The 14114-nt window shown below is 32.9% G+C and overlaps 1 protein-coding gene across 16 annotated transcripts in view; it reads right to left on the bottom strand.

Moving 5' to 3' along the window:
- Positions 1–14114, bottom strand: part of LOC143249305 (single-stranded DNA-binding protein 3-like) — a 68644-nt gene that overhangs the window by 49083 nt on the left and 5447 nt on the right. For 2 of the 16 annotated variants that reach the window (XM_076498917.1, XM_076498915.1), the window contains exons 1-4: positions 6160–6383; positions 5588–5660; positions 4333–4394; positions 3749–3880 (exon numbers count right to left, since the gene is read on the bottom strand). In XM_076498917.1, the coding sequence (XP_076355032.1) occupies positions 3749–3880; positions 4333–4394; positions 5588–5660; positions 6160–6215 (323 nt within the window). In that variant the 5' untranslated portion in view covers positions 6216–6383. The other 14 variants (XM_076498906.1, XM_076498910.1, XM_076498908.1 and 11 more) reach the window with 14 other exon arrangements.

The following is a 14114-nucleotide window of genomic DNA, read 5'->3' on the forward strand; positions in this document are numbered from 1 at the left end:
CTGAAATAAAATTCTGAAAGTCTTATATTTAAAGCCTGAATCTATTAAAATTGTTATTAAGTATATTCTAATACTGGCATTTATTAAGATAATGGCTGTGCAAACTTTAAAATACTTGAGAACAATTTAAGAACACAATGAAAACAAGTTTTTCTGTTCTAACAAGCTCCTGCCCAGAGTTTGATTATAAATAAGACTTAAATACTTTAAACTCTAGAACTGTAACAAATATTGGAAACTACAAATAAAACAATAAAAACTTGAATAAGTTCTCGATAATATTCTCAGGTATCCCTAATGAAAGCTGATGGAACCAAATTGTTATAGATTTCCTTAACAAATCAAGGGCAACATACCAGTTAAAGAAATTTATAAAATAAGCAGGTATGCAAGCAAAACACAAGATGAACCATCCTCTTTATAACCTTAGAGCCAATCAACAATGATCTATGTATATGTGCAGTTATGAAGCACACATTTTACCTGTGTCAAAAGGAAATTTTTCTTATTTTTTTCATTCTGCAACATTCAAATGAAGACAAAAGATGTTTTGTCCCATACTATGAACTAAAAATTAAAGCTCAAAAATCCAAACATGGAAGATACACTTTATTATAATAAATTTCTTAAGACTAATGATATGTAATGAGTAGTTTTTATTACTTCAGTCAATTGAAATACACCTTTCACTACAACAAAAACTCTCAAGCAAAAGATATAAAAAAAATTACATCACCACATATATATAAAACAATAACTTATTTTAACAACGAATAGTGACAAACTTGATTTGTGTTGTTATTATGGTATTTGTGCATGTATACATGGATCATAGTTTAATTTTTGATATGGCTACAACTTTTATACTCTGAGCAACAAAAGTTTGTGCTTGTATTACATTACAAATACTAGTAGATGGTAACAGCTATATAATATTTCAAGAGGGAGAGAAATATCCTTCAAACACATCTCAGCAAGTTGGCTTTCTTCAGCAAAGCAGTTCCTTTCAATTCTAGAATATGCTAAAAAAGCCTACAGTGAACAAACATTGATTTATAGCAATCTATGCATAAAAGTGAAATTAAAGTGGAAAAAAAAGGATGTTATAATATACTCAAAGTATAATATCACACAAACTTACTGTTTGTTACTTATATGCAAAAACAAATTTCAGCACATCAGATTAGTGCCTAGAACAGGTAGATAATCCAAACTTGATTCTGAGAGTAATAATTAAGATAATTACAATTTATTACAAGATTACAATTTGAACACTGCTCTCAACATCTAACTGTTATGATATTTTTTATAGTGACATACTAACCCATCCAACTTTCTATCACTACAAACATACATTACATGGCCCAAACTATGTGCACACACCCATATGTGCTTGTTGAACATTTCATTCCAAAACTGTGGGCATTAATATGGAGTTGGTCCCTTATTTACTGTTATAACAGCCTCCATTCTTCTGGGAAGGCTTTTAACTAGATTTTGGAACATGGCTGTAGGGATTCACTCCCATTCAGCCACAAGAACATTAGTGAGGTCTAGCACTGATATCGGGCGAGAAGATCTGGCTTGCAATCGATGTTCCAATTCATCCCAAAGGTGTTCGACGGGGTTGAGGACAGGGCTCTGTGCAGGCTAGTCAAGTTTTACACACCAGCCTTGGCAAACCATGTCTTTATTGACCACACTTTGTGCATGAGTGCAATGTTATGGTGAAACAAAAAAGGGGATTTCCCTAAACTGTTGCCACAAAGTTGGAAGCACACAGTTCTCTAGAATGTCATTGTATGCTGTAGCATTAAGATGGAACTAAAGAGCCTAGCCCAAACCATGAAAACACAACCCCACACCATCACTCCAGAGTCCAATGGTGGTGTGCTTTACACCACTCCAGCAGACTTTTGGCATTGTGCATGGTGATCTTAGGCTTGTGTGCAGCTGCTTGGCCATGGAAATTCATTTCATCAAGCTCCCAACAAACAGTTCTTGCACTGATGTTGCTTCCAGAGGTAGTTTGAAACTCAGTAGCAAATGTTGTAACTGTGAACAGACGATTTTTAAGTGCTATGCACTTCACCACTCAGTGGTCCCATTTTGTGAGTTTGTGTGGCCTACCGCTTCGTGGTTGAGCTGTTGTTTTTAAATACACAATCATGAACAAAAACAACCGGTTCTTGCATATATTGGTTTGTGAATATGATAAGAACACCAATAGTCTCTAAACAGTTGCAGAAACTAGAGTGAAATTTTCAAGCCTTTGCAGACAGAAATAATTTATTACAGCAGCTACAAACTGTTTATAACAAAAGCATGTAGCAGTAAATCTGCACAGCAGCATCAGAAACAAATGATATTCAGTACAAGGAAATTATATACTATAATCTGGATACTGTGTTTCTTCAACATTCAGAAGAACCATCTATAAAATAAAGACCAAAAAGTACTACAACAATAGAGGACATGTAATAGAGGCTCCAACCAACATAGGAATCAATATGATAATCTTCTTTTATTGTACATTTTTCTTTTGTAGTGATGGGACAAATCAATGATTTAACAGAGGGAGTGGAGTTCAAATGTTTGATGACTATTCATAACAAAAAATTGAAAGATTCTTAAATTAGCTGAAAACTGGCAATACTTGAACATCTCAAATAAAACTTAATTATTATGTAAGTGAAAAATTAAATATATATCAAACATGTAATTTAATTTTGCTATTCAAGAGAGCTAAGTGAATCAAAAATATTTTGCATTAAATTTGGAAGAAAATTAATAAGAAAGTAATGACAACAGAATGAGCAATATTTCTAGCAAAAATTTAAAACATAATTGGCTTCAGATTACTAAAAAGATATAATGATACTTCAAAATATATAACTTTAAATTCTGGAAAATTAACTTCCACTTCTACTACAGATTATAAATAAACAAGTGTGACACTGACAATACTAAAATTATTATACATAAAGTGCATATGTGAAAGAAACATCCAACACCTGTTTCACAGTTTCAGCCCCAATTGTTAAAATGCATGGTTATACATTGATGGATGTCTTAGACAACAACTAATACATTCACATTTTTCTTTACCTAAACAGCACAGAGAACATCCTTGTAATTTCATAATAAAAGCTATTATTCACGTTGTCAAGTCAAAGAACCCTCAGAGTAAGCTTTGAGTAGTGATGGCAGATATGAGTATTATAAACCTTTTATTGATTTTCTAAATAAATGTTTTTTTTCTGTAACAGAGACAGCTGAATTATTGTTTTTAACAGTTAATGACTGGAAGAATATCAATATGTTGGCTTAACTTTTAAATGTAGTGATATATATTCTGATATCTTAATTATTAAAATAACCTAAATACAAAACGTTTGTGAAAAAGATCCTTTATATGAATATTTTGCTTCTGAAAAAAAAACAAAATTTTGTGGCAACATAGAATCAACACTTACATTCTATCTATTAATGTCAAGCTACAGACTGTGTGTGACAAAATTCTGACAACTTTCATGACATACACAAATATCAGCAGTTTTTACATTGGTCATTATGACAGTGATTATCAGTGGTTTTGATTTTGACTTAAGATATTGGATAAAATAACAGTAACTTTAATAATTAAAGTAAACAGCATTTCATTATTATCATTAGCACATATCTATGCACATAAACAAAGCAGATTTTTCTCTATTACAGATACTTTATTTTTAAATATAATACTTACCTGAAACATTGTGTACAAACATCAAGAAAAAAACTAAGATGAAATGTAACAGATAAGAAAAAATACTTAATGTTGTGGAAATAATTCATCTTTAACTTTTTAACTTCTTCCAGACATTCTTTATGGAAGAGGCTGTAAATCAACAGATGTTATGATTCAACATCATGACATGATTTAAAATGCTACATACAATCTTCAGTTAGATGTACAATAGAATATTATAAGTTAATATTTAATATAAATAATCTTCAGCTTGATTTTAGGTGATGCAAATGGTAAAGCACCGATTCAAACAACTATATATTAATAATTCATAACCTACCTTAGTAAATGTCACTCTTTACATCTAATAAAACCTTACAGCTGGTTTGTTACAAGTTATCATCACTCTTACATAAAAATGATCTTAAAAATATAAAACTAATTAATTTTATGTTATTTATATAAATGTAACTAAAACAAATAATTATTCTGCAGGTATTAAATTTCTTTTTCATGAATTTCTTAATATACTGGAATAAACATACTTAATTTTAAGAGCTTTTCAGTTTTTTTTCATAGATAATAAATGGATATTTACTTACCACCACCATGAATGTAAAAACCCTGGAGGTTCTCCTAAGGTTATGTTTTTTTCCCATCTTATCTAGAAACAAACAGCAGTAAATATAATATTGCCAGTCAAACAGGTCAGACAATGAAGTTAAAGGTACATCATCTTATTAGTCTTATATCATAACCTATCTACATCTTTACGAAAGTACATTACCTTTATTTTAATTAGCTGCATCTCATTAACTTGCATAAATAAAGGTACAAAACAAAACTGCCACTTTGAAAACGGTGGCATCTATTACCAAAATTAGTTACGGTTAAATTATTAATCGTTTCAAAAAACGAAATATACTGTACTTATATAAGATAAACATTGGCATTTATTTGTTAACACACTTCTATATCTCAAAATGTTACAATACATACGTAACTTGGTTCTAAAACTATCTTTGATTATGATATATTTATATAGACAACAAAAATAAATAGTAATGTCAGTATTCAAATAAACCTGATAACAAATACCTTTAACTTAATGTGGTATGTCAAAAAAAAGTAGTGTAACAATACACTGTTTCGAAACTTTCGACTGCCTTACAACATAGTATTACTACCAGTAGTAGTACCCACTGCAACTTATAGGGATTAATACTGCCTGAAAACAATCAAATTTTAATGTCAAGCGATAGAAAAGATAGTGCTACATAATATCGGTAGGTTAAGGCAAAGTATAATTGAAAGTAAAATTAACGACATATAATGACTTAAAAATATTAAACAATATTAAGCTTTCGAATTTCCGTATTTTTATAAAATTATAGAAAAAGGTTGTCTTGTTTATTTATTTTATTGAATAACATACATGGTTTGTTTAACGTAATAAACAGCTGTAATGAAAAGTATAACGATAAGATAAACTTAAGTTAAAAGTAAATAAGGATTACAACAGTTTATTTCGTTTAATAATAATACACAAATAACAATATCAAAGATTTCAGTTTTGTCGTTGGATAGTTTATTAAGTATAATCTTAATATAGTCTTGACATTTTGTAGCAAAAGCTCTGAAAACAATATAAATCTATAAATGCAAGTAATTCTGCTGCCGATAGGATGCTTCAAAATAATATCGTTAAGACTAATTTTCATCACAATGTTACATGTCCGGTAACTTGCAGCGTGTATCGTAAACGATCATCGTTCACGTGGAAGAACCAGTCATGCCGGACGTAACCACTCGATACTACCGCCCCATTCATGTACGAACTACTAAAGAAAAACTTACCTCAGACAAGAAAGTTTGGGCTGCTTTCTGGGCTCCTACATGTAATAAATATTCATAAACATACAGGGCTAACCTGAAACAAAAAAAAAAGTAAGTTAAAAACAAATAATCAATTACACCCCTATTATCCTTATATGGAATGTGCTATGCCAAATGTCTCACGCTGGAGTTACTGCTTGTTGTTCTTCCTTAAAACCTTAAAAGTGAAAACGCAGTTTGTTTATTATTCGACGTAAAATTTTAAGCTCTAACTGGCTTAGTCTGTGTTACTTGCGACATATTAACCGGAACCCTTTACCAAATATTTTACTTCGGCAAAAATAATCTTATTAATTCAGACATAAACATAAAAATAAATATATGCTATACATACATGATACTTATTAATAGTATAGTTTTGTTGATAATGTTAATATGATTATCAACGAAGACTACTTCTTTTAGTAAATTGGCAACGATTTTGTGTATTTGATATATAAACCAAATTAACCGAATAACTAAAAAATTCTGTCAATATTGTTTGACAATACATCTTAAGTGACGCCATAAATCTAAAGTATTATAAAGCTTACTTTTCTCTTGCCTGAGGATCAGATGGTACCGTTGAGTCTTTTCCTTTCGCATACATTCTGTGTGGCCAAAGTGTCACGCACCTGACAAGACATACACTAAGACACCGACCTCGTTACCATAGAAACATCAATTGATCTGTGGGAACAGCAGCGTGATTGGACTTAGTAGCTTCTTCTAGTTGTATATTCTAATACCCTTTGAAACATCACCGTGGAGTAAACCTCACAAGTGTTATTAGTGGCAATACGAACTCCTATAGGGAAAGAAAGCCTTCATCCCACGTTAGGCCACATAGTAACAAGTTACTTAAGCAAAATATATGATGTTTTGGCTTTGACAATCCTGTGATTAAGCGAAATTTAAAACATATATCTTCTTTTTATAAGGCTAACGGCATGGCAATACAACAAAGCGTGAAGACTGTGTGTTTATTTGTTCAATTTCTTGCAAAGTTACTCGAGGGTTAATTGCGCTAGTCGTCCCTGATTTAAAAGTGATAAATAGGAGAGCAGACAGCTAGTCAGTACCATCCACTGTCAACTATCAGATTATTATAATAAATAGTGGATTCAGACCCGTACACAGAAAATCTGATAGAAAGGTTCTAATTTGGGAGATCAAAAGCCAACACATAGTGGGAGAAGTGCAATCAGAGTGCTAATAATATAGGGGTCTGATGGCATGGTACTATTTCAAGCCAAAAAATGCTCATGGTTCATCAGTAGAATGTGGACTATGTAGAAAACATTAAATACCCTAAATAACTACATATGTAAAAACGAGCTGTTTTTACATATTTTTTCTACAAGTGGGTTTTCTCGACATCACTGACCCTAAATAACTGCGTTATAACTATGCAAGTAAAGAAAAACTTAAAAAAAAGTAAATGTAAAGATTGCTAATATCAATCCTTCAAAAGCAATAGAAACAAGATAGTAGAGATGACATTTGTATTTATTATTGACCAGTAATTCCTTTTTCACCCTGTACTTAAGTTTTTTAAATGAACACCAAATGTCTGTAAGAAAGCTAACTTCTAGGAATAATGACAATACCATTTATATTATAATTAACTTTAAAAAAAAATACCACCAGTTATCAATAATAGTTATAAAAGTAGATACTTCGTTTAAACTATAACACCTCAGTGAAATTGACTGACACCATTGTTTTGGTTTTTGAATTATAATGCAATAAGAACGAAACGGCGAAAGGGAAGAAAGAACAAGAAATCCAAACCTTTTGCTATGACATTTACAGACATTCCTAGAACTTGTGACTCAGTCATTACATAAATGTTGTTGTAAAAGGAAACACTGTAACGTGTTGTGAAGTTCTGATGATCTATTGAGCAGATATTTAAAATACCATTTGATGAAAAATCTCAGCCGTCCTTACACAAGTAGTACTACCGCCTGCCTGATAAGTATAATTTCTTTACATCGTCTCGACCTCCTGGTACGTGTGTGGGGATGACTATTACTTATAACGCCTCCATGGCTTAAAGGCCGAACACATTTGGTAATGGAATTTGAAACTGCGACTCCTAGAATGCAATTCGAGCGGTCTAACCACCCAGCGGTCAGTATGATGGCGATATTAATTAAGAGCAAAAATCTAAAAGCACGTATACTGTCGATTTTTGAGCTTTCAAAAAACATAAGGGGATCATATGTTCAGGTATTAATATCTGGCCATAACGTAGGTAATAAGCATGTGTTGTAAGGCCCAATAAAGAGCCCCCCTAACATTACTTTTTAATTCACTCACTCCGACATTCGTCTTCAGGTATTTTAATCTACGAACTTTTAGGTTTCGTCCACTATGAACTGAGAATTTGAGTTTAGAAATAAAAAGAAATGATGGAGAGAAAACGTTGCTCTTATGTCTTAAAGCACAGTACTGTATGTTATATGGTTTGTAATGTCAGTAACTACTAATATTAGACAATCTCTCTCATCACACTCTAATGAGTAAATTTAACTTTTTTCTTACTTTAGCAGAAGTGCAAGAGGAAAATTAAAAGTTGTGGACAAGATTTATTTGACCGAGGGAATATGCGGCTTGTCTTAGAGCCCTTGTGTTCGAAAACTAACTTTTATATATTCTCCTGAAAGTAATTTTCATGCATTTTTACTGGGATCAACTGAAAAGTATGGGTGAGACGTGGTACACCTTGCTTTCTACGCCAATGTTTAGTGAAGAATTTAAACTTATCGTATCAAAATATTATTTGTCTCACGCATTATTTTTTTCATTTTCATATTTCATTCTTCGGTTTGAAATAATAAGTAGTAACTCGTGTTTCTATCTGCTTTGATACCGTATACTATTGTTATTTTATTCGTGATGTAATATTTTCTGATGGGGTTCAGTAAGGGATTAAAAAATTTCAATAATTCGTCCGAATGACTTTTCATATGTTATTTTCATGAAGTAATATTTTTTTACACATAACATTTGAGAGACAGGAAGGGGCCCGCCCCTTGGTCCACAGCAGCTCTCCTATTTATTTCATCAAACTCGCATCTACTTATATCCAGCCCTGACTTCTCAAGAACTCATCAAGCCTTCTCTTGAATTCCCTCAATCTTGTATTTACCACACCTGAAAGCAATCTGTTACACGCGTTGACTACTACCCTATTCGAAAAAAATAAAATTTGCAGACGAATTCTACCTTAATATATCTTATATTTGTCTTTCACAGTTTTATCACTTTTGCCATTAAGCAAGGAAAAAGATGATGCATCAATTCTAAATATTCCTTTTATAATGTTGAACACTTCGATTAGATCCTTCTCTAACCCTTGTTTTCTCAAGCTCAAATCATTTTAAGGACCTTGACCTGTTCTTACATGACAGCTTCTCAATCCCTAGAACAATTATTGTAGTCTCTTTTGAACTGTTTCCAGAAATTCAAGTGCTCATGGTCTCAATAGTAACTTTGAGGGCCAAAATTTCGGGCCCATATCGCTAAAAACCGGATTTGGATATATGTGTCTATGTATGTTTGAATAAAACTTAAGGGTTGAATCATTATTTAAGTTGTTTGTTTGTTTGTTTTTTGGAATTTCGCACAAAGCTACTCGAGGGCTATCTGTGCTAGCTGTCCCTAATTTAGCAGTGTAAGACTAGAGGGAAGGCAGCTAGTCATCACCACCCACCGCCAACTCTTGGGCTACTCTTTTACCAACGAATAGTGGGATTGACCGTCACATAATAACGCTCCCACGGCGACGAGGTTTGTTTAATACAATAAACTAGGTTTTGTTATTCTATATTATCACTGTTGCTACTTTAGAATTGTTCGTACTTATTTAGTTTCAACGTTATACACCCTTTCGTTAAATTATAACTTGGTGGCTTTTGTAATATAAATAAATAGTCAATAATAAAAATCCGTTGTATGACATTGTTCATTTGAAATAAAAATGAACAATATGCTAAATACAAAAAAAAAATTGCGGGTTCGAGCCCGCGTCGTGCTAAACATGCTCGCCCTCCCAGCCGTGGGGGCGTTATAATGTGACTGTCAATCCCACTATTCATTGGTAAAAGAGTAGCCCAAGAGTTGGCGGTGGGTGGTGATGACTAGCTGCCTTCCCTCTAGTCTTACATTGCTAAATTAGGGACGGCTAGCACAGATAGCCCTCGAGTAGCTTTGTGCGAAATTCAAAAAACAAACAAAACAAACAAACATTAAACAAACAGATATGTCTTCTGTTTTAAACAAGAAACTAATGTTATAGCAGTATTCTTGAAAACAATGCTTGCCGTTTTCAGGGCACACCGTCTTTCCTTCTCTAAGTTCGTTTTTAAACTAAAGCAGGCATTACTCTAAGTGTATATGTGCTATGTAAAAAAGTCGATATTTGATAGGAAATACATTTAAAAGTCAATATTTTGGAGTTGATACTGGTACATTTAAAGATAAATGAAGTAATTATAAGTTTTATTGAAAGCTTAAAAAGCAAACAAATAAAGTGTTAAGATATAATTTTGTGATATGAAGACACGCCATTAGTTTTCTATTCCTTTAATTAAGATGTAGAATGTTTTAAATTTTTCATGCTGTTGAGCACGTTTAGTTACTGACGTAGAAAGATGGTAAAGGGAATATACAAAACTGCGTCAGCAAACGTACTTAACGTACTTTTCACACACACACAAAAAGTTATCTGTAAACTTTAGATGTCCAAAATAAACAGTGATATTTTCTTCTAGCTAGTTAGATGATCATTTAAGGGCAAACTCTATCCTTCACGGAAGCGAGAGTGATATATTCAGTCACGTGGGTGACATGTACACGCTAAGCAGCCTGGCCTTTGTTTTGTTTATGAATATAAGGCCATGTTTTGTTTTTTTACAGAATCCGATTCACTTTCATTCAGGCAAAATCAGGATTAGCTTTAAAATATATAATATGAGAAGTAATTTATAGAGTTTCTCGAAAGTTTTTCTAGAGGTTTTTAATGTCGTGATAAAAGTTAAATATTGTGATTTTTGAAAAACATTGGCTATAGTTTATAACGTAATCGAATTTTTAAGAACTTATGCTTCACCTCTCTCTTTAATAAATGACATTTATGCTTGTGAGCTATGTCTGTTGAGTCATGAATAGAAGATAGTGACTACGCAAAAAAGTGTCCAGTTTTATTCGTGTAACTCAGGCTAAGTCAAACAAAAGCGTCAATTACTAAACTTTACAGCATCACATTTATTTTTTGCCTGGACTTAAACGTTAGGATTTGTCTTTATTCATATTAGTTTTAATCATAAAATTTAATTCTTGCATCTAAAGTTCAAGTATAAGATAAATGTTTTGTTGTTGTTGTTTTTCTCGTAGTTGCTGTGATATTGGCAGTAAACTCGACCTCAATAATAAGACAGTTAAGTTGTTCACATGTTTCATTTGAGATTTTTCTTCTCAAGCATATAGCTTAAAATATCCAAATTGGCACGTGATTCTACCACGGCTAAGGGTTTGTAAGGAGTAAGAAGAAAGGTTCCACAGCAGCTGATGATTGTGTTCTGAAATGCGTAAGTCTGCACAATCGTCGACTGTTATTCATAGATCTCAAAAGAGCATGGCAGAAGACTTCAGGGGTCACTATCAACATGAAAGCCATCTGGTTTTACTTGTGTTTAACCTGTCTTCTAGCACGTTGGCCAAGAAAGAAGCTTCTCTCGCCAACGAGATGAAGAAGATGAGGTCCAACTGCGCCAGAGAGAGTGTTGACTGGATTGAAGTAATGTGATTTTGTCACACAAATCAAAGCTCAACCTCCAAGGGTCTGAAGGGAAGCAGTGTTTATCAGGTCAATATAGTAAAATGTGTTTAATCTTACGTGTTTGAATGCAACTGTAAAGCATCTGCAGCATCAGATGACATGGGGATGTATCTATGGCAGGGGGTGGGACGCCTGTGTTTTGTGAAAGGCATTGTAAATGCCGAAAAGGTCATCAATATCCTCGAGACCCAGTTAAAACCACCAATTTGGGATCACTTCTGTGGAGCTAAGCGGTTCACTTTTTTAGGGTTACTCTGCTCAATACTACAGGGTTAAAAAAGTTGGTCATATTCATACACTCTGTGCAGTAGACGTGGACTAAAGAGGAAATTTCACTCTTCATCTTTTTTATTTTATTTTATTGCTTCAAGTAAGAAACTATCTTCGGAGAGAGAGGATAAAGACACTACATCAAGATCCCACATCTCAATCCCACATCTATCGAAAACTGCAGAAAGTTAACGGGTAATAGAGTGAAAAAGAATAAACCGAGAAGCATCTAATTCACGTGTCGCATCATGAACTCACGCATGCCTACATGTCACAGCGATGTCAAGCAGTTATCAAGACCAAAAGGAGCACAATGACATATTAACACAAGAAACAAACTTTGTGATTACATTTTTTGGGAATTACATTAGTTTCACTATCTTTAACTCTAGGTTTTCTAACTTACATAACATTTCGTATTTGCCAAGTATTTATTTATTATTCGCTGTAATACGTTTTCATGGTTGATTTGTTAATAAAGAAGCAGATATGTATTTGGATGACTGAAATACTAGACAGCTTACACTAAATAATATCCATAACTATTTTACACTAGTTCTAATGGAGCATAGTCACATGTTGACAATTTACACTATAAATGGCTATCATTCAAAAAATAACATAATGCCACACTAGCATAATGCCTGTAAAAGTACAGGCAATCAAACTATTCCAGACAATAGCATAGGTATGTACTGATGGTTCACAAGACAGAAATGTCATATGAAAAATGTGTATAAATCAGAGTTTAAGCTGGTAAAGGCTATTTCATGTTCAGATTGAACCAACATTTCATGTGTCAACAGGAGCCTTATTGAAACTTTGAACAGGATATTTTAACTAACACTGTTAAAATAGAAACAGTCACTAAAGAAAACACAAACTCTTAAAAATGGCGTTAAGAAATGTAGCATGTTCTCTTTACGTGATACACGACAATTAAGCAGAAATCATGCCTGTACGTAAAGGTGTGAAACTTCTAGAACAGTCAGATACACATTAGCATGAAGTAATTTAATGGATCTACAGCTGTTCAAAAAGTACTGTTTAGAAAAAAAAAAGCAATCTTGGTTCGTTTTTGAATTTCGCGCAAAGCTACACGAGGGTTATCTGTGCTTGCCGTTCCTAATTTAGCAGTGTAAGAGTAGAGGGAAGGCAACTAGTTATCACCATCCACCACCAGCTCTTGGGCTACTCTTTTAGAAACGAATAGTGAGATTGACCGTCACAGTATAACGCTTCCACGGCCGAAAGGGCGAGCATATTTGGTGTGATGAGGATTCGAACCCGCGACTCTCGGATTACGAGTCGAGTGTCGGTCTCTATAAGCAATTTAAGTATCTGAGAGATAATTAATATTATTGTTAGTTAATACTCTAACACCGAATTTTAGAGCAATACTTCTTTTTCAATCTGCAATTTACACCATAAACTATGAAATAGCTTAATTTTACCTTTTCACATGTAATTATTCGATGAATTGGCTATTAACAGAAAATAAGCACTAGTAAAACTTCACAACATTATTAGAGATGGTTCAGGGATAAGTAGGGTGAATTTTATAGTGATGTAGGTGATAGGGCTGTTAATGTTTGAAAACTGTTGATTTTATTGTGGTTTTAATGAGGCTCGGATAGATATACAGTACGTTATATACTTGAATATCTACCTTACTTGAAATAAACGGATAGAGTTATGGATGATAAAAAAAATGTTCTGAGGGAGGGTAACAGTGCTGGGTTTAAAAGAGTGAAATTGGTTAAAAAATTAAGAGCTACGAAAATAGTTTCAGTGAACGCTAACGTATCGTTTCAAACCTATTTGATCTTTTGAATGTTTCTAGTGAGGACCAATATTATCAAGAGATTTATGTAATGAGAACTCTCTCATTAGGTATACCGATAAAGTTATTTTTAAAGGTACAATAAAAAGCTTAGACCTATAATTTATTTTATAAATGCTAAGCTACATGACATTACAAAGAGCACTGATAACTCAGTTGCTGGTATTAAGGAGCATTCTCTTTTAACAGTGCATAATGATGTATTTTTAAAGTTATATATCCAAAAAAAGCTTCTTAACAAGTATAAATAACTCCTTTAAAGGTTTAGGGACAATAATAAATAAGTGATTCTCTCCCTTGAGCTACACGTGGGAATCAATTACTTGGTAAGATCCAAGGTTTAAATGAAATATTATAATGGATATGCTTAAAGCAACAAGTGGGCTGGTTGGACTCGAGGGATAGTTTTCAGAGTAAAGGCGAATTATACGCTGGAGATAGAATCCACTTCAGTAGGACAAGTAGTAATAGGTTTGGGGAGGTTTTAAATGTATTTATTTAAGAATGTTTAAACTAAAGTTAAAATGATGAGGGAACATGTGGTGTTG

Source organism: Tachypleus tridentatus, chromosome 4 (genome assembly GCF_004210375.1).
Source record: "Tachypleus tridentatus isolate NWPU-2018 chromosome 4, ASM421037v1, whole genome shotgun sequence".
In the NCBI taxonomy this organism is placed as follows: domain Eukaryota; kingdom Metazoa; phylum Arthropoda; class Merostomata; order Xiphosura; family Limulidae; genus Tachypleus; species Tachypleus tridentatus.